The 26,949-nt window shown below is 39.0% G+C and overlaps 1 protein-coding gene across 9 annotated transcripts in view; it reads left to right on the top strand.

Moving 5' to 3' along the window:
- Positions 1–26,949, top strand: part of LOC109371551 (KDEL motif-containing protein 2) — a 109,722-nt gene that overhangs the window by 31,464 nt on the left and 51,309 nt on the right. For 4 of the 9 annotated variants that reach the window (XM_019624124.1, XM_019624114.1, XM_019624115.1 and 1 more), the window contains exons 2-3: positions 19,500–19,660; positions 21,903–22,062. In XM_019624124.1, the coding sequence (XP_019479669.1) occupies positions 19,500–19,660; positions 21,903–22,062 (321 nt within the window). Of the gene's footprint in view, positions 1–11,403; positions 11,424–19,499; positions 19,661–21,902; positions 22,063–22,088; positions 23,067–25,966; positions 26,068–26,949 lie in introns of those variants that run through there. The other 5 variants (XM_019624122.1, XM_019624119.1, XM_019624117.1 and 2 more) reach the window with 5 other exon arrangements.

The raw sequence follows: 26,949 nt of genomic DNA, 5'->3' as shown, positions 1-26,949 counted from the left end.
GTCCAGAAGCCTGCGACTGATCTGCCTCGCCCAGGAAGAGCACAATGATGGTGCCAACTTGGGCCAGTGAAGAAACGTCCTCCACAACTAGACAGAAGAACAAAAGGATAGCAACTTGTCTGTTCCCCTTCCCCCAATTCCCCAGCACTGTTTCCATGCCCCAATTCCCCAATAAAAAATTAAAAAAAAAAAAGAGTTGCCAATTCTGCCATCCTTTTAGCCCTTTGCCTTCACCTTCAAAGAACTAATATTTTCAGTGACACCTGGGTTAAAATAATAAGCAAAGGTGTTGGGCAGATTAAGTCATAAAAAAATGATGCATATCCAATAAACATATGAAATGTTCAACCTTTCTAGTACTCAAAGAATTTTATAAATGAAAAGGCCCATGTTTTTGCTTATTAGATATTGGATTAGCAAAGATTAATAAGAATAATAATAACTAATGCTGGCAAGGGCATGGGAAAATTGGCCCTCATCTAGAATCTGATGGTTGGAGAAAATTTTGGTATAACCTTTCTCCAGAGCAATTTGGCGATGTGTTTCATAGGTCATGAAAACATGTTCATCCTTTGGGCTGGCGATTCTATTTTAAGGAAATTTATCTTAAGAAATTTATCAGAAATGTGTACCATGCTAGGTTTGAAGTATGATAATTTTAACAATATAGCTATAAAAAGTTAGAAACAACTTATGCACCTAATAATACAGGGGTACATACATATACTGTGGCACAAAAATACAATGGTAAAATAACATTGATGTAACACAGCATTCTTAATATAATGCCAAGTGGGAAATGTTAACTGCAAAAAAGTATTTATAGTATAAAAACATTTTTCAAATGCATACATGTATAATTGACACGTTGAACAAGCAGGACTCTATACAATATGATAATAATATAACCATATATATGATAATAATATAATCAGAAAACATGTTCAGTTTTGCATTTAAATGCTACTGAATTAAATGTGGGCAATCCCATGACTTTTCTGCTCACTCTTAGGTAATAGAAGTCCTTTGGCCACTTGGAGACACAAAACAGTCTCAGTTTAGTCCGATAATTCGATCGCCCAGTCCTCAATTAATTCCAGCTTCATTCAGAACAGCAGCCATTGCCCCTCGCATAGTCACAGCATACTGCAGTGAGAAGCCTATCCGTGAGGAGGGATCTGATCCTCCCTTTTCCCATAAGCCTGTGCCTCTTCACCCCCTCCATGGTGGTTTTTTACCATTCCAGAGTTGAAGTGGAGGGTGGATGGGAGGAGAGGTACAAGTTTGGGTTGGAGGGAGTGGGTTAAGGGACATATGCTGAAAAGCTCTTGCTTGACTGGGATGACTATAGAGTGGCTTCACACTCTCTGGTTGGACAGATGTTTAAATTTGCCTCTTATGTGCTCGTGTCAGGTTTTCAGAGATGCACCCATAGCCAGGCACTGTTCTGCAGCTCTCTTGATGGGATGCCTCTCTGCCAATCCCACCATGTTCCAAGGAATTCAGTGGTTTACCCACAGCCTCTTCAGTCTCTTCACCTCTTGAGCCAGCTCTCGTGGACATGAACTGAAAGAAGCCCACACCTCCTCAGCCTCTCCTGTGGCCCACATCTTGTCCATGAGAAACAGGCACACCGTTTCTGCCTGAGAAGCCCTGGAAGCAAGGACTGATTACCAGCTAAGCAACTGCCCTTTACTCCTTCACTCTGGACTGGCTGGCCCCTGTTTCTCGAACTTATATTTCTAGGGCAAGAGACAAACACCAGCCAGCTTTCCCCCAAAACTATAAGGGGCATATACTAAGCTCTTTCAGGGGTACTATTGAAGTCCTCTCTCTAAGGAAAGACTCCTACAGTCTCCACTCTTCAGACTCAATATGGATAAGGGGACTTGTAACCCTAACAAGAGGGTTTTAGCTGTGTGTGTGTGTGTGTGTGTGTGTGTGTGTGTGTGTGTGTGTATACAATGAACATGAGATCTACCCTCTTAACAGATTTTTCAGTGCAAAATACTGTGTTGTTATTTATAGGCGCAATGTTGTATAGCAGAGCTGTAGAACTTATTCATTCAAGCACAACTGAAATTTTATATTGGGTTGTCGAAAAAGTCACGATGTATTCATTTTATGTTTTTCGTTGCAAAAATGCATCATGACTTTTCCGACAACCCAATACATGTTGATTAGCAACTCCCCATTTCCCCCTCCCCAACCCCAACCATTCTATTCTTTGCTTCTGTGAGTCTGACTATTTTAGAAACCTCATATCCGTGGAATCATGCAGTATTTGTCCTTTGGTGATTGGCTTATTTCACTTAGCATAATGTCTGCAAGGTCCATCCACCATTGTTGCATATTGTAGGATTTCCTTCTTTTCAAAGGCTGAATAATATCCCGTTGTATGTATATACCGTATTTTATTTATTCATTCATCTACTGATGGGTTGTTTCTCCATCTTTGCCATTGTAAATAATGCTGCTATGAACATGAGGGTGCAGATAGCTCTTAGACCTAGTGTTTTCATTTCCTTCGGATATATTTCCAGAAGTAGAATTGCTGAAACATATGGTAGTTCTATTTTTAATATTTTGAGGAGCCTCCCTACTATTTTTCATAGTGGCTATGTCATTTTGCATTCCCTTCAACAGTGTACAAGAGTTCCAATTTTCTCATCCTTGCCAATACTTTTTTTCTTTCTCTTTTTTTTTATAATAGCCATCCTAATGAGTACGAGGTGGTATCTCATTGTGGTTTTGATTTGCATTTGCCTGATGATTATTGACATTGAGCATCTTTTTATCTATCTATTGGCCTTTTGTATGTCATCTTTGGAGACATGTCTATTCAAGTCCTTAGCCCATTTTTAAATCAGGTTATTTATTTGCTATTAAGTTGTAGGAGTTCCTTATATATTTTAGAAATTAAGTCTTTATCAGAGATATAGTTTGCATATATTTTCTCCTATTTCACAGGTTGCCTTTTCACCCTATTGTTTCATTTGCTCTGCTGAATCTTTTTAGTGTGATATAGACCCACTTGTCTATTTTTGCTTTTGTTGTCATACCCATGAAATCACATCACACTTCCTGATTTCAAAATATGTTACAAAGCTATAGTAATTAAAACAATATGGTACTGACATAAAGATAGATATGTAGACAAATGGAACAGAGTAGAGACCCAAGAAACAAATTCATGCATACATGTCAACTGATCTTTGACAAGGGTGCTGAGAATACACAATGGGGAAAAGATAGTCTTTTCAACAAATGCTGCTGGGAAAACTGGATATCTACATGCAAAAGAATGAAATTGGACCCTTATTTTACACCATACACAAAAATCAACCTAAAATGGGTTAAAGCCTTAAACAGAAGATTGGAGACTGGAAAACAAGAAAAAAAATAAGGGAAAGGCTTCGGCTTTTTTTAGTTTGTTTCTATAAATCCTACCAAGCAAGTTCTGATTGATCTTTTCACAATTCTCTTAGATATGTGGAATCTCTTGATTGTATGCCTCAACTAAAACAGGCAGGCTGATTTTCAGTGTAATAGCCCGTGACTCCTGCTTTAAAATGCTAGGTGGACACTAGGTACACACTGTAGTATCTCTGGTTATAGGGTGTTCAAGAGCAAAATTCAACAGAGTAAATTTGAAGATCTAATAGGCTTCTTGACGAAAAACATCCAGCCTAAGAGAAAACTTATAAGAGTTTATTTGAACCAAACTGTCGACAATTGCCAGGAAGCAAAATCTCAACAGATTGAGAAAATACTCCACAAAATGGCAGTTTGCAGCTTATTTTATACATAAAATCAAAGGAGGAAGGTTACATGAAATCCACTGGTGACAGATTAAGGGGGTGGGAGAAAGCAAAATGGGAAAATGTCTGGGATTGGATAAAAGTAAATTGGAGAGACAGGTACTTCTACCATAAACGTGGGTGCAGGATAGCTAACAGCTTTTTTACAGGATGTAGAGATGGTAATCAGGAGACAAGCATGATAAGGAGGAACTTTGTAGTTTCCAGCTCTGGTCCAGAAAAAGGATTACTGACATTCCTAAGATGTTATCTTAGGTGCAGAAAAACAAAGAGGCCCACTGAAAAGGCACAGACCAAATTGATGAAGGAAGCTAAAGATGTGACTTCCCACCATGGCCCACTTGGTTATGAGAGTTTTTATGCTCACGCATCTTATGTGGTTATTTTCAATCTCCTGAGCTTGTCAGGTTTAACCTGTGGTCCATTTTCTAACCACGGGCTTTATTAAGGGATTTGCGAATTAGGCAGCATCTCATCTAGCAACTAGATGGGTGCTCCCAGGGGTTTCATAAAATGGAAGGTTTTGATAGGAAGAAGTGTGTGGCCAAGGAGTTATTAGCAAAAGGAAAGATTATTTTTAAACTAGGACTCCATCTTGGGGGGTTGGGGAGGGAGGAAGAGAATGGCAAGAGTTTTTTTTGTTTTGTTTTGTTTTGTTTTTTTAAGCTGAACCATCCTGCTACCTGTTGGCAGCTCAGCTGCTGCTCAGCTTGGGCTTGGAATAGAACCACTGTTGCTCAGAGCTCAAACTCTTGAGCGAGCTCTTAACCAACTGAGCCACTCGGCTGGCCCTGGAGAATGGGAAGGGTTTTATCACACAGATTGCCTCTTCTTACTTGGAGAAGGCCAGTGTGACAGATTACCTCATTGGTGTTGACCAGAAAATTCTGGACTGGCTCCTTAAGATTACATTAAAACTGCAGTTAGGTCAGGTATTAAGTCTAGATTTGGTATCATGGGCTGTAGCACAAGTGACGCCATTCTGGGCCTTCTGGGTTTTCTCTTTAACAGGGGATTATGAGTGACTTTTTTTTCTTCAAGCTTGTCTGTGTTTTCCAAATCATATTTATGAGTGCAATTTTACTTTCATAATTAGAAAAAAACTTAAAATGTCATAATGAATCAAAGTCAGTGTTGTTGACATTTGAAATTTCCTGTCCCAATGCTGAAGAACTCCCTGGTGAGCAGGTGCCTACATGTTGCTATGGCTGAATGTTTTAGTTATGCTCTTTCAGGGGACAAGGAACATACACTAGTTTATCTCAAGTGATGGATGGCACTTCATTGTAAGCCTACAGTGGGGAAGTAAGGAAACATGGGAAGCAGCCTTATCTTGCAGAGCCAATCCTTGGGAACTGGAAAGTTGATCAGAATAAAGCAGAATTCTGGTGCCAATCAATCAACCAGGATGATAATCAGCCAGACTTGTAGCTCAACTATTTTGCCCTGCTTCTCCCTGTTTGCTTCCATTGCTACAGCTGATTTTCTTCTTTTCCTCTCATGACCACATCAAAACTGATTTTCTTCTTATAATTTTCCTCTCTGCTCCATGGCTCAGCCTCTTCATAACTCTGTTGCATCATAGCTCCGACTCATGGTACTGCTTAATGCCCTTTCACCGTGTATCTCTCAGCTTCTGTGTCACTTTCGTTTGTCTTACTTGTCATTATGATTTCAAGGCATGCCAAAGGAAGGACATTATTAACTTTTTAATTACTCTCCAAAGTAAAGCACATCAGCTAGGCCGTATTTTTGCTCATGTTTAGTTTTGGGGTCAAGCACAAATCCCTGGTTTGGTTAATTAGGGCCAGGAATGCAACAAAATTTGGATCACATGACCCGAAGCACAGCAACTACCCATGACCACTTTGCTCTAAGCGGAACAGGCTCCCAACACATCATGAACTGCGTACGTGCTAAAAAAGTGGTCCATGTCTCTCAGACAGATCTACCACCATGCTTAATTCATCATTTCTGTGGCCTGCATCCTATTTTTGCATATCAATATAAAGAATAGAGGTGCCAGAATGATTTAAAACAAAACAAAAAGATGAGGAAATCAGATACCCACATTTCTTTTTCTTTGTCATACATTACTTTATCCTATCTGAAAGAAACACATTTTTGCAAACAAGGCCAAAGAGACTGAAAGCTAAATAGATGATGACTTTTAAAATCTAAAGTCATTGTGAATAAAGAATAAGCCACACCCATATACCTATACCAAGTAAACAGTTCTTTTCATTTCCACTTCTATAAAATACACCTGGCATTACCTCAGACATATCCATTTAAAGTACATAACCTACAATGTTACATTATCATTTTTATTGTGTAATGAAGCTTCATTTAAACTTTTTCTCCAAAGACCCATTGAGATTTTATGATAAAGCATTTAATACATTATGAACAATGATCACAAATTGTGTTTGTTATTGAGAAAGAACTTAGATACTAAAATCTGAAAGTTAACATAATAGCAAATAATAACATATAACAATGTTACCAGTAAAAAAACTTTTACACAAATGTTAAGATTTCACAAATAATTACATAATTAGAAGAAGACACATGCATTTGTACTGCTAGCATTACTTCATTTCACCCAGTTACTGACTTAGTTATAGAATCATTCCAGGAATGCATCTTAGGAGTATATTTGGGTGAATAAATGTCTAAAGATAAAACATAATAAACTCTTGTAGATGAGATAATACCATATGAAAACATTATGTGTGTTTGGAGTAACTGATCAGCAGAGTAATAATTCCAATGACAACAATTAGTACAAGGATTCAGGGGGAAATGTTCAAAGTAAAGCACTTTGATGTGTGATTGCACATTAATTTCTGATAAGGTGGGGTGTTGGTCTGTCAGCTCTGTAGATGGAGAAAAGCAGTTCAAACTCAAGCTGATTATTGTGAAGCAGGTTTGCTAGAGAGGACTCGGGAAAAGCAGCAACCATTTGGATAAGAGTTACTTCAAGGGTTAACTCTTTTTGAAAGTGTATTACACACTGTAATCCAAACCAATGAGCTTTATCAGATGTCCATATCAAATCTTCTTTGACTCAGTCTGTGAATCCTGCAGTGGATAACGATTTGTAAGTCAGGGCCTTCTGGGTCTCCATGACCCCTGATAGGAACCTAGGGGCAGTAGGTTGTGGCATTTAGGAAACTCCAGGGCACTTTCTCAGGATTCTGTGTCTTAAAGCAAAGACCAAATATTTGAGAATGATCCTTCATACCTCTTAGCTTACATATTTGGTCAGTGTATGTGGGTAGGAGTGGGGAGAAAGAGTCTCATATTATAACATTGAGTTCCTTAAAGTTAAAGCTACCTTAACATTGGATTTGAGTTAGTTTTCTAACATTTTAAAATTTGCATGATGCAGAGAGTGAATTAATTTCAATACAACAATGGGGGATATGATATTAATTATAGTGGAGACAGTGCAGTCTTTTGACCTTTCTGCCTGGACCCAGAATGAAACTATGGGGGCATCACTTACTTTCAACCTTATGGCATTGCCTATGCTCCTTGATATCAATCCTCTTTCTGTCTTCTTTTCCTAGCAGGACATGATATAAGAATTAACATTAAATTGCCTGAATATGAGACAAAAATATGCTCTGCATTCTTATTCATAAAAATGAAGGAGAGATGCACTAGATATGTTTTGTTACCTAACTCTACTTACCTAGCAGTACAGAGGTTATGGTCAGAATTTGGGATATACGAGGTGTGATCAAACAATACAGTGAATGTTTAAATTTAAAAAAATTATTACAGTAAAAGACACATTACCTTTAATCCCCTCAAGAGACTCCCCCTTGCTTCAAACACACATCCCATTGTTCTTGCCACTTTCTGAAGCAGTTCTGGAAGTCCTCTTTTGTGAGTATCTTTAGTTGTGCTATCGTGGCTGACTTGATGCCCTGAATCATTTTGACTTTGGGGAAGAGCCAGAAGTTGCATGGTGCCAGATCCAGTGAAGAAGGTGGATGAGGACACATTGTAATATTTTTATTTAACAGAAATTGCTGTATACCAGAAGTGATGTGTGACATGAGCATTATCATGATGGAGGATAATGATTTCTGGCATACTTTAAAACACACCTTCTCTCAACCGTAGCTCACACCCAACTGACTGCACAAAACAAGTTGAAACTTGTCACACACTGTTACTAAGGTTCGACGCACCACTTTCCATTTTGAAGATCCCTGCTTTTCCATTGGGTGGCACTCAGCAGCAGCATTCACTGTATTTTGTGATCACAAAGGAAAGGCTCGGTGTCATACATCACTTCTGGTATGGCAACTTCTGTCAAGTAAAAACATTACAGTGTGTCCTCATCCACCTTATTCTCCGAATCTGGCACCATGCGACTTCTGGTTCTTCTGCAAAGTCAAAATGACCATAAAAGGTAAATGTTTTAAATCAATTCAGGACATCGAGGCAGTCATGACAGTGCAACTAAAAACACTCATGAAAGAAGACTTTCAGAACTGCTTCAGAAAGTGGCAAGAACAATAGGATAAGTGTGTCCGATGCAAGGGGGAGTATTTTGAGGGGGAATAATGGCAATGTGTCTTTTACTGTAATAATTTTTTTTTATTATTTAAACATTCACTGTAATTTTGTATCACAACTTATACTCATCTTTGGAAAGAAGCTGTGAATGACATGATGTGATAAATAGGACAGGATAGGATACATGATATGATATAACACAATAACAAAAGACGTAAATATACAAATAAATGTATAACAAATCCAAGATATTGAGATAGTGCACTTTATCTATGCATCAGAACTTATTGGCTCTAACCTGCCTTGTAGTTGTGCTAGTAATGTTACCATGCTAAAGTCCAGCTGCCTGCCTTTTTAAAAAGTTAAAAATTGAAAGACAGGTTTGATGGAAAGAAAAGCAGGTTTATTCAGATGCTGGTATTCTGGGCGGATGGTAGACTCCTGTCCAAAGGCCATCTCCCTGCCATTAGAACTGAGAAAGTTTTATATGTACACAAGAAAAAGCAGAACAAAGAAAAGGGGGAGTTAGTTATATGACTCTTCCAGGAGAACATCTCCTGGGGTCTGCTTTGTTCTGCGATGGTTATCTCGAACCCAGTCTTATGGGTGATTCATATGTCATCTGACAGAGAATCACAGTCAAGAATTGCAGCCTGATTGCTGGTGTCTGGAGGACTGACTCAGTTTCTTACAAGTTAGTGTTCTGCTGATTAGCTAGATCAGGGGTCGGCAAACGGCGGCTTGCCAGACACGTATGGCTCTTTGGGTACGTTTCGTCTCAAAAGTTTGCCAACCCCTGGAAGAGCCAATCCTGTCCCTTACACAATTTAAAAATTATTTGAAAGCCATAAATATATTTTTACATAATCATCATTATGTGAATAGTATCCTTTAAAAATTTTATACTATGATAGTTTTATTTTCATTTTCACTTTTACTTCAGAGCCACATGTACGTACCAAAAGAGACGCATTTGGCTCGCGAGCCGCAGGTTGCTGACCCCTGGTGGTTCTTCTGTCTCAAAAGTTTGCCAACCCCTGAGCTAGATTAACAAGCTATGCATGTAGCCTTGGGAAAGCAGAGCAATTAAATCAGGCAGTAAGGGAGAGAAACAGAGAAAACAGCTGAACACCAGGTGGATCAAACTGCAAGCTAGTTAAGTCTACTTTATTGATTCCCCGAGTTTCACCCTTATAGTAACTGCCCTACAACATGCATATATATCCAATTCTGCAGTTTCCCTACAATTGTAGAACCCTAACAATGAACTTGAATTAACTCTTGCCTTACAAGTTTCAATCAGTGGAAGATGTCTGAACATCTGTATAAAGAGGAGTAAGTAGGAAGCAAAGGCTAAAAATTCCAGTTTTTAATTCTCTTGTGTTCATTTGTTGGATTATTCAACAAATATTTAGTCACTGCTTGCTGTGTGTTCAGAAAGTCTGGTACTCTGCTTGGGGGTGCTGACAATCCAGTGGCAAGACAACTAGGATGAAAAAAAGTACAGAGACAGGCAAGTATTGAATAATTCAGGCTCTGGAAAATAATACCTGTACTCACTCAACACATGTTATCATGCTGGGTAGTGGGGGTCTGAAGCTAGGTAGAAGCCCAGCTCTTTCACTCATCTCTTTATAACCACAGGCAAGTTTTATTGTTTGTTTGTTTGTTTTACCTTTCATGGTTTCAATTCCTTTTACTGTAATATGAGTATAATAATATCTACCTCACTGGGCACCTGAGGTGATGAAATGGAATAACTTATATGGAAGCACCCAGCACAGTGGCTGTCACATGATACGTCCTTAACATTTCATTGTAGGCCCAGTTTCCTCCTCTGGGAGCAAAGTGCTGATACAATGTGCATGGTTCCCATAATATTCAGCAGCACCATGAAGGCACTAGACGTTAACACAAAATGTTACCTCCACCTTCCATAAAGTTATTGTCGGTCTGAGTGTGGAATCATAAATCCTCTTCTGGTCATTTCATCATGCAATGGATCCCAAGAGACGCAGCAGAAGGAAAAGGCAAAGGTAGTGAAAGGACAATTGACACATGAGAACAATGTGAAAGACTGGGCTCTTCAGGATGAAATACAGAGGCCCAAATAGGAACATGACAAGTAATTAAATAAATTACTTGGTAATTGGTAAATACAGAGGTGACACTGGGTGCTTGCTTTCCTAGGTGGTTTGGGTAAAAGGCATGACCGGATTTTAAAAAGATAAACCTAAGGAGACAGAAAAGCCCTGATTGGCACTTGAACTCTAAGTGGACCTCCGAGTAGACAGCTGGTCTTTCTACAGCACCGTCTTTAGAATAACTAACTGATAAGAAATCACTCGCCAGTGAATTGAATCAGTGTGGGAATTACACATCATTAGTATTACTTAGTCTATTTATTTTTTCCTTCTGTTGCAACTCTGTGTCATGTCAGAAAAAATATCCAGGAAGGTTACAATACTCAATTTAAAATATTTACAAAAGGTTTTCTTTTATTCTAGATTGGGCAATCTCAATCACAGCCATTCAAGGACTTTCAATGGGTTTTATTATCTAGTTCGGCTTGAATGCTGGTGCCATTATTTTGCTGCCACTCTGAATTCTAAAGATTTGTTATTTTTTATTGTTGCGTGCTTTAGTTTATCACTTTTCCTTATCTGATCTTCCCTTCCTCCAGACTTCTTTCTTTGGCTTAGCTTTACTACCAACAAAAGAACACATTTTTTTCCATACACCTGCTTGCTTTTTCTAATCCCTGCCCCTCCCTTAGTCTTGGCTTTGGGCTGAACCAAAAACAGGTTCTGAGGTCAGGGTAAAGGCTCTCAAAAAACATCTTTTTAGAAGATCAACAGGGAGAGGAGAGGCCAGGCCCCGGATTGTAAAGCTGCTGTGACAGCCCCTGACCAGGGCTTTTGGTTTCTTTACTCCGCCTCTCCCTGGCTGAGAACTCATAATAGTTGTCCTAAAGCTTTCCCTCAAGAATGAGCCATAAGAAATCTCCACCTGGAAGTATCACCTTTCTGGAGCAGGAAAACAAAGGTGCAACAGTTTCCTGATATGGTGAGTTTCCTCAGGGTTGCAGGGTTTTGAAAAGGTCCTTGCTTGGACAGACTGATCTAGCTTCCTTGTGACATTAGCAGGATGTTTAAGCTCTGACTTGGGATACAGTTCCAGCCCCACGCACTCCATTCGTGCTTTTCTGTGTGTGGTTGCTGGGAAATATGAAACAAAGATGTGTTTGAATTCCTGTGTGGGAGGAAAACTTTGTTACTTTGATCTCCTATAATTCAAGCAACAGATCCACTTTTACAGGATTCAGAGTAATTGAACAATTTGTTCCAGGGTTCACTAATGACTGAACTTGGAAGACCAGGATAAGGTGGGGGATTTGGAGAATATTTGGCAAGGAGACCTGGAAACCAAGAATAGAAGGCTGATAGAGATCAGTATGCTTTGCTGCCTAGAAAGCAGAACAAGGTGCAATAAGTTGCGTCAGGTACAGGAAAGGCAGCTGTGAAAGAACAATATGTGTACAGAAGCCAAGGAAGTAAGAAAAGTGGAGGAAAAATTGTGAGTGATAAGACAAAAAGGGGGGTGGAAACAGCAAAAAGAGGAATTCATGCCCTCAGCAAGAAAGGCTGATAAGGGGAACTATTTTGAGAAATACCTGAGATTTTTCTGATAAGAAAATGGAAGCAATAATTCCTATTTTATGGCTTCAGGGACTTGTTTGCTTTCAAACTTTGACTGCTCTCTCCTCAATCATCTTTGAGTGACCATTACCACCTTTTTCATTGACAAAGTCACTTTAAGCTTATATCAATTGCATTGCATATTAATGGGGTTAATATTACCCAGAGGCAGTGAGATAGAAGGTAAGGAGGACCTGGCCTTCAGAATGGAAACATCAGTTCCTGACCCAGTTCAATAGCTCCAGTCTGCTGACTTCAGTGTCTTCTCTTTAATGAAGGCATCAGTATCTCTGCAGTGTTGTGAGGATTAGCAATGACTGCAAAATCCTGGGAGATAAGTAAGAGGTGCGTACATAGCATCTGCTGTTGTTATTTATTGTTATTATTTCACCTGAAGACAGGGAGATTGATGTTTTAAGGAGCTTTTCAGTTTAATAAGATTTCTCAATTATTTAAATCTGATGGGAATGAGTCTTTTGGTGGAACATTTTAGACTTAAAGATATCTTCAAGATAATCTCATCTGTGTCCATGTTTTTAAATTGTGCAAAACAAACTTAAGCTTAAAGGCTTAACAGGACTTGTGGTTATTAGCTCAGTTCATTTGGGCTGGACTCAGCTGGGTGGTTCTCCTCCTGGTCTCTCGCCTGGGGTCACTCATTTGGCTCCAGTGGTCTGAGAGCTCAACTGTGTCTGGTCTAAGATGGCTTCATTCGCCTGTCTGGCAGTTGGTGATGATGCTCTGCTATGCCTCTCTTTGCGCAAGATCTCACTCTCAAGGGTGCTAACCCGGGCTTCTTTATACAGCAGTGTTGAGATACCAGGAGGGAGAGCGCAAAAGGTGCAAGGTCTCTTGCAGCCAAGGCTCAGAAATCTTACAATTTTATTTTATCACTTTCAACTGGTCTAAGCAAGCACAAGGCCAGCCCAGGTTCAAGGGGGTGGAGAAGTTACAGTCATATCGCAAAGGAGTGTAACTTCAGGGATGAGGGGAATTGTGGAGGCCTTCTTTATAAACAGTATACCACATCATCTAAACCCTCTTTTACAAACAAGGAAAATAAAGCCAAGAAAGTTAAATATTTGGTCAAGATCATCCAGCTAGAACCCAACCTTTGTCCAGTACTCTTTCTACTATCGAATGGCAATTCAAGAATGGACTAGGATCTGATTCACAGAAAGCAGATAAGTGAGGCCAAGGAATGGAGATAGAGGAACAGCTATCATTTAAAAAGCACATTCTAAATGGGCAGTACATGATAATTAGTCATGGGAATAAAGATGAGGACAAAGACCTGCTCAAAATAAAGGTGAACAAAGACAAGTGAGTAGCAAAGGTAAGCAAAGGCACAGTTGGGGAAGATTAAGAAGAGGAGGAGGGATGGCATTCAGTACTCAAGGAGGGAAAATAAAGGAAAAATAAATTTAACTCCAGAGGAGGAACCTTGGAGGACAGACTCATTCAGCAGGTGCTGGAATGGAAATCAAGGCAGCACATGGCAGACTAAAATTCCTGTGAATGAAGGAGGAGCATTTTGACTTGGATCAGAGGACTGAGACTCTATGGCCCAGTAAAAAGAGACCTGATTTAATGTAGTCAGATTAACCATCCTAGGGGTAGAACAGATTACAAGTAGAGACAACAGTCCCTCGTGATAATGTTGAATCAAACTGGACTAACGAAGCAAACAGGTTGTGCACGTGTAATTTATCTACAAGTATGTCATTTGTATCCCTGAGGTTATTCTCATTGGCATAAAGTGGACCGTCTGCTCTAAATGACTGAAGTATGTATGTTTTGCTGCCTTGGTAATAAGTAAACACAATGCTATTTCTTACTACCTTACCCTTGAATGTTCTGGCTGTACTTGTTCCCACTTTCCTGACAACCATCCCCAGGATCATTCTTGAAATGTTTCTGCTTTAGAAGCTGCTAGATTTCCTCAAAATGTTGCCCTTTCATGTATCTGCATGTAACTATTGTCTGAGTTCCATTTCTTGGTTTTCATGAGACAAATATTAGCATATGCACATCTACAAATCAATTGTGTTTTCCCTACTTCTAGCCCTAGTCAAAATGAGGTTTCTATGGCCCAATATTCAAATTTAATTAGAATGAAAGTCAGAAACCTGGGAGAAATATTTAGAGCAATGAGTTCATGTTTTTATTAAACATGCCTCATTCCAATGAAAACTATGATGTGTTGATTCATAAACTGATAAAATGTACAATTGCCAAAACACAAAATATAATTAGTAAACAGACATGGGAAAGTATTCAAACCTCATTACTTATCAAAGAAATGTAGCATGTTTTATTAAGAAAATAAAAATTCTTAAAAGAAAAATAGCCACCCACAATTATAAACATGGTGCCTTGAAAGTATTGAATTCAGAAAATAAAAATACTCAAAATAATAATATCTAGTCTTCCAAGACTGCCTATTGGCTGACATCAGTAATATTGCTGCAGCCATTGTGAGAATAATTTTGGTAGGGTGTATAAAGAATCACAAAAATGTTTGGACTTTTTGACCCAATAATTCTACTTCATTGTCTGTCAGAAGCACTGTAAAAATAGAAATGCACATTGATGTTTATTACAGCAATATTTATTTGGGTGGGGGAGAATCTCAATGTTCTACAGCAGAGAAATAGTAAATAAATTATGGAAAACATATCAGCTTGAATATTATGCAAATATTTAAAAATTGCTCCAAAGATGAGTAATATTAAAGGTGTTTATATATAATGTTGGGTTTTATTTTTTCGTTATATAAGCATTGTACCGATGAATGGCATCTTCTATGCACCTATGTAAATCAGAAATCTGGTAGAGTCTTCCTTGACATGTCTCTGCCCCTAACCCTGCAAAGTCACTTCATTACGTGGTGGATACTGGGGGTCAGTTTTATCTACTAAGTAGCTCTGAACACTTTCTACTTTTCTTTACCTTCACCAACACCATCCTGGTTCAAGCAAACACCTTTTTCTCCCAGACTTCACAAGTATCCTCATTATGCTCCTGTTCTCCACTAGAATTTACTCTCCACGTGCAGCATTTTAAAAGGATGATCTTTAAAAATGCAAATCGAATGTGTCATTGCCCCTGCCATGCTTTCTCATTGCTCCAGGACTAAATGCCAAACTGCTTAACCCAACCCCAAACACCGCATGAACTAGGAGCTGCCTCCTCCTCTCCCCTTCAGTTTGCCTTCTCCATCTCCACATTCCAGCCAGGTAGGCCTCATTTCATTTCCTTGTTTCTTCTCTGGGGCACTTGCTCCACAGCTGCTACTCTTCTGCCTAAAAAACTCTCCCTTGCCCACTATCCCTTTGCTTCAACCTTCATCCTTCAACCTTTCAGGAAAATCTTTGCTGCTGTCTCAGACCAGGTCCCCTTATTATATATTCTCATAGCATCTGTTGGCTTTTTTATTGTTTGTCCTATCCCCCCCCACTCCCCCCATCCTACCCCAAGGACTTGACTTGTTCACTGCTCTTTACCCAGAGTTCAATCATGTGTTAAATGAGTAAATCATACTTACCTCTCTTTGTTACCTTACATCCATGTCATTATTGGGCCTCTGTCTCTCCCATTAGACAGTAAGCTCTCTGTGATAAAAACCATATCTGCTCTGCTCACCATCGTATCTCTGTGTCTGCACCATAGGAGGCCTTCAACAAATATATATTGAATAAGTTTTATTACAACCATGTGAAAAATCGTATCCCATATTTTCATTGTAAGTGTTTTTGCTGTAAACATCTTTGCAGTAAATATTTTCACCAGACAACTAATTGGCCATAAGGCAATTTTGCCGTAAAAGACAAACTAACAAAACATAAAAGAGGGATGCTAAAAAGGACAAGCTGAAACATGAAAAATTAATAACAAAATTTAAAAGTCTATTGTGAGAAATGAAAATACATGTCTTCCAAGTCTAGGATGCATATTTATAACTGAGTGTTGCATTGCGCTGTGAAAAGCCACGCAATACAATCTGACGTCGCAGTCTGAATAAGCTGTTGTGTCTGAATTAGCTACAAAACTGAATTAATGCACTGGAAGACTGTTGTAATTAGTAGCAGTCTCTTTTATATTTGCCATAGCTTGGTCGACTTTTGGTTTTGCTGGGTGGGAAGTGTTACCACAGAATCCAAGGGGTCCACCGGCCTGCATGCATCCCAGCCAAAAGAAGACATGAACAGGTGTTTTCAGGAAAGAGAGTAAAGGTTTATTTAAGGAGTTGGTGCCATGCCCGGAGACACAGGTGAGCTATTGCTCTCAAAAACCAGGCTCCTGGATGGCCTCTAGCAGCCTGGTTATATAAGGGGAAAACCATTAATCATGGTTACTATGGGAGCTGGGGTCATGGTTTTGCTGATTGGTGGGGCTAAGCAGGAAGCTGTTGATATGGCTTCAGGTCCTGGTGTCAGTCATGGAATGTTCTCTCCGGTTCCCAGGGAATGCGCTCGGTGGGGCCGTTCTGCTTTCATGAGTCTGGGGCTGAAACATAACTAAGGCCAAGGTGTTAGCTTTGTTTGACTGCAGCCTTATTTTAGTTTGAAGTTTGGTTATTGTATCTTGGTCATGATTGATAGACCTGAAGTTCTATTCTTAAATGAATTTGGTGTTTACCAGAACCTAATGTCCTAAAGGCTTAATGATTAAAAGGAGTGGACGTGCAGCATATGTATAGGTAGGAGGGTCTGGGGGAAAGAATGGAAGTGATTTATAGTTCTATCAGGATAAACAACGCTAGCTTGGATTAAAGCAAAATGCATGCTAAAGACATGAAGTTCATGTATGGTTACAGAAGGATGACCCAGCTCAGTGAAGGATTTGCAGACTGAAATGTTACCATGTTCTAGTATAGTGTGCAATCTGTCTTTACTGTGGTTTTACAGTCTGGCTTTATACGTAGTTGTTTTCATCCACTATTTTAAGACCACCATATCACTGCTCACTGTAGAAACCATTATGAGGTTTAAGATTTATATAATCTAAAAATGGGAGTACTGCAAGAACTTTGTCAATGGAGAAATGAAACCCAACTGATAACTAGCTTAAATACATTATGTCTACCATATGTAAACCGAACTGTCAACCAGTTACTTTATCTTTCATGGCAAAACTGCCTTAGACCCAATTAGTTGTGTGGCAAAAATGCTTGCAACAAAGATGTTTACTGCAAAAATAGTTACAGTAAAAATACCTAGAACCATGAAAATTGCAGAGTTAAAATCACAACAAAAGGGTGATAGAATTGTGTTAGGATTGGGAAAATATGACTGATGTTTTTCTCTATCGCTAAGAAAAATTATAATGGAAAAAATGAGAATATGAATAAAAATTCACAATTAAACAAAAAAATAGCTCCACATATTGTACTTATTGAATAAACATAATTAGAAAGCTAAAAATAGAAATGATACCTGTAATTATTTTACTCAGAGATTAGGTGTTTTCATTTTTTTTCTCTACTGTGTCCAAGTGGGTGCATCATCTTTACATACCTTATAATCATAGATTAAATGTTGTATTTTGGTTTTCCTGCTTCATGTTATGTCACATGCATTCTTCCAAGATGCTACATCACCTGCATAATTATTTTTAGCAACTGCATAATGTTCAGTTAAATTATGTACTTTGGGCGTGGTATTTCTTTAAGATCTATTTCCTGGAGTAGAATTCAAACTATATGAATAGTCACACAGAGGTATAGATTTCTGACTTCATTGGAAGTTATAAAAGCAACAGGCAGAGATGGATATGTATGTAAGAATGGAATGAGTGCTTGAGGTGGAATTAAGAAGTGTGATTATTTTAAAAGAGAGTCTGTGTTACATTGAGCCTTTAGAAAAAAATGTTGTTATGTTTATTAAAGAGTTCCTAAGTCAGGTAGCTTTACTGTTTTCTGAAATGAGATGGATGTGCTGAGAAGTGAAGGAGGGGATGGTACTGAATGTGGGAGTCTGATAATTTGGGGGGACTTCAAGAAAGTGGAGGTCCTGCAGAAATGTAGGACATTAAAGGAAATGAAATGTTAATTAGCTGGAGGCAGCCAGTACTAGCTAGCAGCAGGTACCTGTGGTCTCTTGTCTGCTAGTAAGAGAAGTAGCAATAGGAACAGGAGTGTCCAGGTGTCAGAAGGGTGTTAATGGCAAAATGGGAAGCACTAGTGCAAATTATGTGGGCTGGATGTAATGACTGCTACCTAATGCTTTTCAAAATGCAAGTTTGGGCAGGATGGCCTCTAGCTTCCTTCTCCATTATTTCATGAAATGACAGTATCATAGCCCCAAGGAGGAGCCTGAGTTGCGACCATCTCAGTTCATTGCCTTTAACCCAAAGTTTGCCACTCTGAAGCTGTCTTGCTCACCACCTTCTTTAGTAATACAAAGTCCCTAACACTTGTGCTTCACCGAGGACCCTGGATAAAGGGCAACCACCGCAGGGTCACATGAAATTCTTTCCAAAACAGCAGAACTTCCCAAACTTGGAACCCAACAAGCCTGACTTTTTTCATCAGTGCTATGCCAAACTGGCTGCTTTATGAGAATTGTCATCATGTTCTCCATACTCCCCTTTCTGCTGTGTTTGCCCCAGTCCAGGGCTATGTCCCTCTGGATTGAGCACCTCCCGTTTCCAAACAGTTCTAGGGTCCTCCTGAAATAGAGCAAAATGGTCTGCTTTAAAAAAAGAATCACAACTAATGATTTAATTATGGGCTTAGAGCCACATTTTTGTTTGAAAAAGGACTAAGCAGGAGACAGTAGGGGAGAAGGAAGAAGTAATGATAGAATTTCCGTTCTGGTATTCTGAAAGTGGGGGGCAGACATATTTGTGCTTTAAATTTCCTTTTCTATCTATATCAAATCACAGTTCTCTTACTATTTGAGCATAAGCCCTGTGCTCATCCATGGGCTTCTGTGTTTAAAAAAATTCCATTATCTAAGGCCATTACATTCCATAATTTCTTTTCTGTATGTAAGCTTTTATCTTTGACCACTGGATGGGTAAGTAAGAACCCTATCTGTTATATTCATTGTTGAATCCCCATTGCCTACACATGACTGGTACATGGACATTGCTCAATAAACATGAATTAATCAATGAATGGATAATCAGAACTAGAAGATTCTAGTTTCTCCATGTCATTAAAACATCATTCAATTGCATTATTAGGCCAGGTTCATACAATGTTCAACCCATGTTGTTTTCACCAACTTGAGTATTTTAAGTACTAGCAAAAACTTTTAGATTGTCACTGTATTTGGAAGAATACAGTGGTAAAAAGGAAATTCTTGCTTGAGCCATTTTTCTCCCCCTAGACTTACAGTTTATGCAGCTTCTCCATAGGTCAAGTTTAGTCCATCACAGGAGTCTGCACTTGATGTGAAGAAATTTAAAGGTGCATTGATATTTTTCTTTATTTCAGCAAACTCCAGAAAACAAAGAGAGATATCAGATGGCTTCAAGGAGTGACTGGTGAATGGTTTGAAGAAATTCAAAGAAAAAAGTTTTGCAATGAAACGGATGTTAGCCAAATGTTAAAACAACCCCTTACATACAGGCTAAAGAAGGGGATGGCAGAAAATGGTGAGAAAAAGTATTTACATCTAATTTTTTTGTTCTTATGGCATGGCATTGTAGATAACGGCTCAGTGGACCTCCAAGTTAACCAATCCATGTTTAGGACTATTTTTAAATCATAAGGTACAAAAGTTTCATAGCACAACACACAATAAAAAGAATGAACCAGAAAATGTACTATAATGTCTAGGGGTATGCTTTAAGAGTTAGTCAAGATAGCATAGTGGTTAAGAACACAGAGCCATATATATGGATTCAAATCTCCACTCTTGTCTCTCTATATAGCCTCTATTCTATCAAAATCTATGTGACACTGTTAGAGTTACTTTTTTCTCTATAAGCCTTAATTTTCTCATCTTTAAATAGGTATGATAATACTTACCTCATAGGGTGGTTGTGAGAATTATATAAAATTTTTATGTATAAAGTACTAAGCTGGAACATAGTAAGCACTTAAATAAGTAGAGTGATGACGCAGAACAAGGGGAGACAGAGGAAGGGAGGAGAAGGGGAGAAGCGGGCAAGGAGGGAAGGGAAGGAGAAGGTGGTAGAGGAGCTATTACCCATCTGGTACATTGGTAACTTAAACCCTATAAGACGCTTTGAATAAATGCCTTCTTTGGGCATTCTGTGTGACTACCACCAGCATGTCACTTGCCTTCACCCATCACTTTAAAAAAAAAAAATCTGTGAACAAGAATAATAAAACCTGCTTTCACAGGACAATAGTGAGAATAACAAAGTGCACTGGAAATTATAAAATGTAAGTATTAAGTGTTTTTCTTCTGATAGTCACATTGGCTGTTTTTGCTTATGGGTTACTAACATTAGTAACACCAAGAAACGTGTAACAATATTTCTAAACTTACATATTGACAATATTTTGCAACTCCCATAATATACAAATCTATCTAAAAAGACTTGACTTACATTTCAGATATTTAGATTAACCCCATATATACTGATGAAGCAAAAAAGGGTTAATAAAAGTGACTCTGAAGGGGGACTGCTCAGGCCTGCATCCCCTTCCCAGAAACCGCCCAGGCTTATCCCCTAGAAATAAATCAAAGGTATACAAACACTCCTAAAAAAAGGAGATAAGACCTAACTGGTATTAACTGGTTCTTCTCACACACCCAAACTGTTAAAACCTGTCCGTTACTTGAACTCTAGTCTCATTATAATACAATTAAAATAAAATGAATATTAAGGCTTACCCCTCCCCCCCCCATGGATTTTTCTGTATGCATTCTGGGTAAGAGCATGCGCAGAAAGAAACTAGTTATATAACCAACATATGTCAATCAAATGACCTCAGTCTATACATCACATCTCCTGTTGTAAGGAAATTGACCTACCCTTTCCTATATAAGAAAAAACTAACCGAAAGTTAGGTGCAGTTGTCTGCCCCAGAAACTTCTATGCCGGTATCTTGCTTCTTGAATAAACTTTTCTTAAGTTTTTGAGGCTGTGAATTCATTCACTTTTTGCAAATGATCAGGGGTTAATTCCAATGACACAACATACGCTATAGTAACTTTCTCCTTCCCTTGAATTTCTTTGATATTCTAAACTCAGCATGTCCAAATTAGTACAGTATTATGAACTTTGTATATGTTGACTTTGCCTTAGAATTTTAATACTCATATATAAAACTATGTATTATCTACACATATATTATACATATTTATATTACATGCATACACACATATAAACCATATACATAGCAACTACATATACATAGAGATAGATTTTTTGACAGGAATTAGAAACACTCTAAATGGCTTAATCTCCCTTTCCTTTTTTTTCTTTGATATAAAAATTACATAGTATCTATCACTGTGTTTTAAAGTACTAAAATAAAAATTCCTGAATGACAGAGTGGTTAAGAGCAACATGAGAACTGAATGAGGTCCCTGACACCTCACCTCTTGTTTTGGATAGCCATGGGGAAGACACATTGAGTAAGATTAGATTCACACAGCTGGTGTGAAGGGAGGGTTTCACAGAACTGCCATCCACAGTGCGTATTAAAGACTCCCTAGTATTTCTGAGGATTTTCTCCACTTAGCAGAGCCATTAGAGGCAAAGGACTCCTCTTAGCTCCTGAGGTCTTCACGTGGGGATGCCTAATGCATCTCTAGACAACAGAGAAAGGAGGGAAGAGAGTGAATGAAGCCTTAGTTCTCTGAGATTTATTGACCTGGAAATATTTTAATAATACAACATTTTTACAATTTTCTTTTAGATCCTATGGACTTACAAACATCAAGATCAAAAAATATACCTAATCAAAGAAATCCAACACCTGTTCCTTCTCGTCTGAGCTTCAGATCATTTTCTTCCCTGTTCTCATTTAAAAAATCCAGAAAGGAGCCTTTAAAGCTTCAGTCGCTGGGACAGAAAGGGTGAGTCAAATTCAGATTATGGGACAGCTCACTAGTTACCCAATGCCAGAGGCCAGGAGCCTGTTTTGTGTTGAGAATGTTTAATGTTTGCTCTTAGAATTTAAATTCAGATACTAAACTAACAAAGGAAACAAGACTTAGCAGAGGGACAAAGTCCTTGTGAAACCTTGAAACTTGGCTCACCTGAAATGCAACTCCTAACTAACTGCACAGGTCCCAGGCGGTGCACTTGGTGAACAATGGGTTAAATGTTGGGAAATAATTACTGACAATTTCTACACTGCTCCAAGAGTCTGGTCTATTTCCTGGTCAGGCGAATATATTTAAATCATGCAGATATATTTACTTCTTCCTTGGGGAGTATGTGAGTCTGTGGTTACGAGGAGTGATGAGGTACTAAATGAGCATAAATGAGATGACCAAAGAGAGTAAGGAAAACTCAGAGCCATTCTGATGTCGTTGCACAGAATTTAAACTTCAGGTGAAGGAAGGGAAGCTTTTGGAGCAGTGGTGGCACAGTTCCAGATGTTTCCCGGTTTACAACTGTGTAAATCAGTTTAACTTGACTCATGTTGTTGATTATTTTGTGAAAAACAGGCAAGGCTTTGCTTCCGTTCATTTGAGCTGACTGTGAAATATTTTCAGCTTGCCTTCCTGGTTGAAAAGCTTCCCACCCTCTTAAGGTGTTGGCTTGGCACGTGATGGGTTCCGTGTGTGTGCCGTCAAACCATTAAGAGTGCGTTGCACTGCTTAAATAAAAGGTTTTGGAGGTCACTCCTGCTGAGGAACAATAGGCAGCAGCAGCAGCAGGTGGGACATGTGATGAAGCTCCTGGACTTAGAGAACAGCGTTCTGCCCTCCCTCTTGGGCGGATGGAAGGGTTTTTGCTTCAGCTTTCACCGGTGGCTTTTTTGTCTTCGATGAAATATGAAGAGCTAAACAAAATGTAGATTTGTGTGGCTGTCTCTACCAGAGTCACTTACAAGCAAATACTCTTCAAATAGGTGAGTTGCTTTTCTTTGTAAAAATGTTTGAAACATTAGTAATGCTCTCGTTTGGGAATTTTGAAATGAGGACTATTTTCTTTGTAAGTAAAATTTCTTTTAAGGAGAAAAGAAATATTCCTAATGTGTGGGGTAGCTGGGACTTGTGGTATAATTTGTGTTTGAGGTGATTTTAAGGCAGAGTTTTACATAGCTGAACAATCTAACATTAGTAAACTAGGAAAAGTTGAGAAACCTGTTACCTCTATGGACAAGTTCTTTCCAAGCTCATATTGCAAGTTATTGCAAAAATGGATCAGATTAAATACCTATAATCTTCGTTCAGGTGTCATGTGTTTTAGTTAGAAACCAAACTGAAAAAAAAAATGAAACTTGCAAAATGCTGTTTAGCAACAACCATTCTGCTTATATACCAAAATGACTTGTAGCTCTCTTTTAACCAGATGAACTGAAACATACCACCCAGGATGCAGAAATTAAACATTTCATTATTTAAGCATATGCGTATGTTTAGCAGTTTTCAGAATTTGTCATCTTTGAATACATTTTACTTTCAAAACATAAGTGGCAATAAATGTTCATTAATATGCTGGTGCAGAATATCATGAAGGCACTGCCTTTTGCTCCTGAGAGGTTTTAGAAGATAACATGTAAAAATATCTCCTTTTTATTTTTAAATATCCATGTGACCTGAATATTTGGATATAAATCCTGAGTGTGTGTGAGGGGGGTGGGGTGGGTTAAGGAAGTGTTGTGCTATGGTACTAGGTAGGAATATAAATTCCAAAGGACTCTTTACTCTAAGTAGAACCAAATTTTGTTGGACAGTTTTGATTTCTCAAAATACAAAATCAACCTTCCAAATACAGACTGATTCAGGAGTTCCTCCTTGCCTATGACTGCAATGGGAGGAACTGACAAAGGGCCCTCGGGGAAGTACAGTCATTCTCTGCCAGGTTTCTACTTGCTGAAGTCATCAAGGTTTGACTTGGTCACACTTGCTCTGGAGAACAAGTCAGCAAAGCAGTTTATAGGATCTTTTGCAAATCACAGAAAGAGAACCAAACCTCTCTAGGCAAAACACAGCCTTCTATTCAGCCCTGAAAGAGCTGAGTATCAGAGAAATGTCTTTTCCTCTTTTAAGCTATGGTTTAATTGAGAAATGACACTGGATAATGGGTAACTCTCCCCCATGCCCCCAAAATGGACTTCATCGTTTCACCAGATATACTTGTTCATTTTAGAAAGGCCCACCCAATAAAAGTATATGGTATGTTGAAGCTTTGATTTCCTATTATCAATAGATAAAAAGCCATGGGAACATAGTGACTTCATGAATTAATAACAAGGCAAAAATTTTGCTATTTGTGCTTCAAATATGACTAGTTTCTCCTCCCAAATGTATGCACTTCCCGTATTATCCCATTATTATTTTAATCCTATTTATAAATGATGGAACTGTACCCTTTGACCCCTCCCCACCCCCAGGAAAAAAGAAAAAACAATTTTTTAAGATTTTATTGGGAAATTGGGGAAAGGGAACAGTGTTGGGGCATTGGGGAAGGGGAACAGCCAAGTTGTTGTCCTTCAATCTTAGTTGTGGAGAGCGCAGCTAGCTCAGCTCCAAGTCCAGTCGCCATCCAGCCACCCATCAGCAGCTCGCGGCAGCTCAGCTCAAGGTGCTATGTTCAATCTTAGTTGCGAGTGGGCGTGGCCCACCATCCCATGTGGGAGTCCAACTGGAAACCTTGTTGCTAAGAGTGCACACTCTAACCACTGAGCCACCTGTTGGCAGCTCAGCTTGGGCACAGCGTCACTGGCCCATGTGGGAATTGAACCAGCAACCCTGTTGCTCAGAGCTCGCACTCTTAACCAACTGAGTCACTTGGCTGGCCCTGAAAAATATTTTCCATTTATGTTTTAATTTATTGTTAGCCAATAAATTCAAGAAAAATATACATGTTTTACATGTATCCTTTCCCCTGACATTTCCTTGTAAATCACGTTTCTGTACATCTTGTGGTGGGCATATAGTGCCTGTGACATACAGTACTCAGCCCCCACCACAAAATTTCAGTAACCCCATTGCCTCACAAATTCCTTCCTCATAATTCAGCAGTAACCAATAGTGTATGAGTTTACCAATGCAGTCTTCCTGGCAGCCGAGAAACATCTACAGTTCCTTTCTTATTCCAGACCTCTGGTTATTCCAGTGATGTCCTCCCCACCATGAATAGGTGGCATGTGTCTGTTTCATGCTCCAACATACTCCACAATGAAGTCACTCCTTCAAGGGTGCCAGTTACCCTCATGTCCACAGACATTCTCAAAGCTGTGCAGTCATGTGCCACCAGTTCATGATGGTGATATTAGGGATGTGGACTTTTGCCCCCCACTCTTTCCTTTGTTGTAGTCCCAAGGACTAGGCAAAAGGCAAATACAAGGGAACTAGTTCATAAAACTCATGAATAACATATGCAATTAAATTTAAGATCACTTCTTTCCTTTGAGGACTATCACAGTGCTTAGCATATATCGATAGTATGTATTTCCTACCACATAGGTGTGATTACAGAGTGACAACTGCTATCGTGGAGTGACTGTATGCATTGCACTACCCTATTCCTTTAGGAGAATTTATTTTTCCCTTGAGATGCAAAGATCTTTGTTGGATCCACCTAGCTGCTCTTCAGACCTGCCCAAATTTGCTTGATCCATAGGGTGTACTCAGCTTAGGCAATCCAGCTGCAACTTCAGTCTACATAATCAAAAAGTTCAAATATTTTTTGGAAAATTAAAAAGGCAGATTATATTATTTGCCTGGATTCTGGTTGGCTGTTATTTTATTTTCTCTCTCATATGCTACAAGTGTCCTACTGTGCTCTCTTCCTCTTTCCTAGTTGAGTGCCTATGCTTGAGTTGGAAGACACAGAAATCCAAGACACCTAGATTGAAGAAGTCAGAGTAAGCAAGATCCTTCTTTGGGAATGCTCCACACCAGGTGTGGTATCCATAGGTAAACAGCAGGGTTACGGTGACGGGAGAGAGAAGCAAGACAAGGGGCGTAGTTTTGAGTTTCATCCTGGGTGGCCAGCAGTTCCCAGTGGATCTGGGTGATCATTATTATAATCTCATCAGCAATTTAAGAATAATGACAGATAATCCAGCCCGAACCTTGAGATTCTGATTCAGAAGGTCTGAAGTAGAGCACAGGGAAGTTTATTTATTTTTAATAAATTTATTTTAATTGTAATTTATTTGTAATTCTCCAGGATATTTGGATATTCATTCAGGTTTGGGAACCATTGCAGCATAGCCTCCTATTTCCTCTATGCTCAGAGCCATCAGAGTTCTGGCATGGGTCCTGGTAGCTGAGTTGATGGTTTCTTTTTCATTTATTTATCAAGCTTTTATTAAAGTACTACTGTGACTCAGATACTACGTTTAGTGTTGGAGATAAAATCTTGAAAATAAAGCAAAGTCCCTGCCTGGAGGACTTCATAATCTAGTAGGGAACACCAGGTTACTGCATATGGTGGGGCAGGAGGTATGCCACAAATCTCCAGGGAGTACCAATCACATCATGATCATCATGGATTCATATATTTATTATGACAGTTTCCTGACAAATGGCAGTAAGGATCTTGAGGAAGGGATGCTTTTAGAATTCACGCAGGGATGCCATTTGGCCTCACTGCAACCTGAGTGGCAGCTGAGTGCCCTGATGATTATGGTACAATATGGTGAGTGCTATAATAGATGCACGGCATTCCTGCCATGAGAACATACAGGAGAAACACTTAACTCAGACTGGGGAATTCAGAAGGCTTCCTGGAAGAAGAGGGCCAGTTTTTGAAAGACACATAGTACTAACCTAGGCAAT

The sequence above is a fragment of the Hipposideros armiger genome, unplaced genomic scaffold (genome assembly GCF_001890085.2).
Source record: "Hipposideros armiger isolate ML-2016 unplaced genomic scaffold, ASM189008v1 scaffold_580, whole genome shotgun sequence".
In the NCBI taxonomy this organism is placed as follows: Eukaryota; Metazoa; Chordata; class Mammalia; order Chiroptera; family Hipposideridae; genus Hipposideros; species Hipposideros armiger.
The sequence above is the reverse complement of the archived record's forward strand: the minus strand, read 5'-3'. Positions and strand labels throughout refer to the sequence as shown.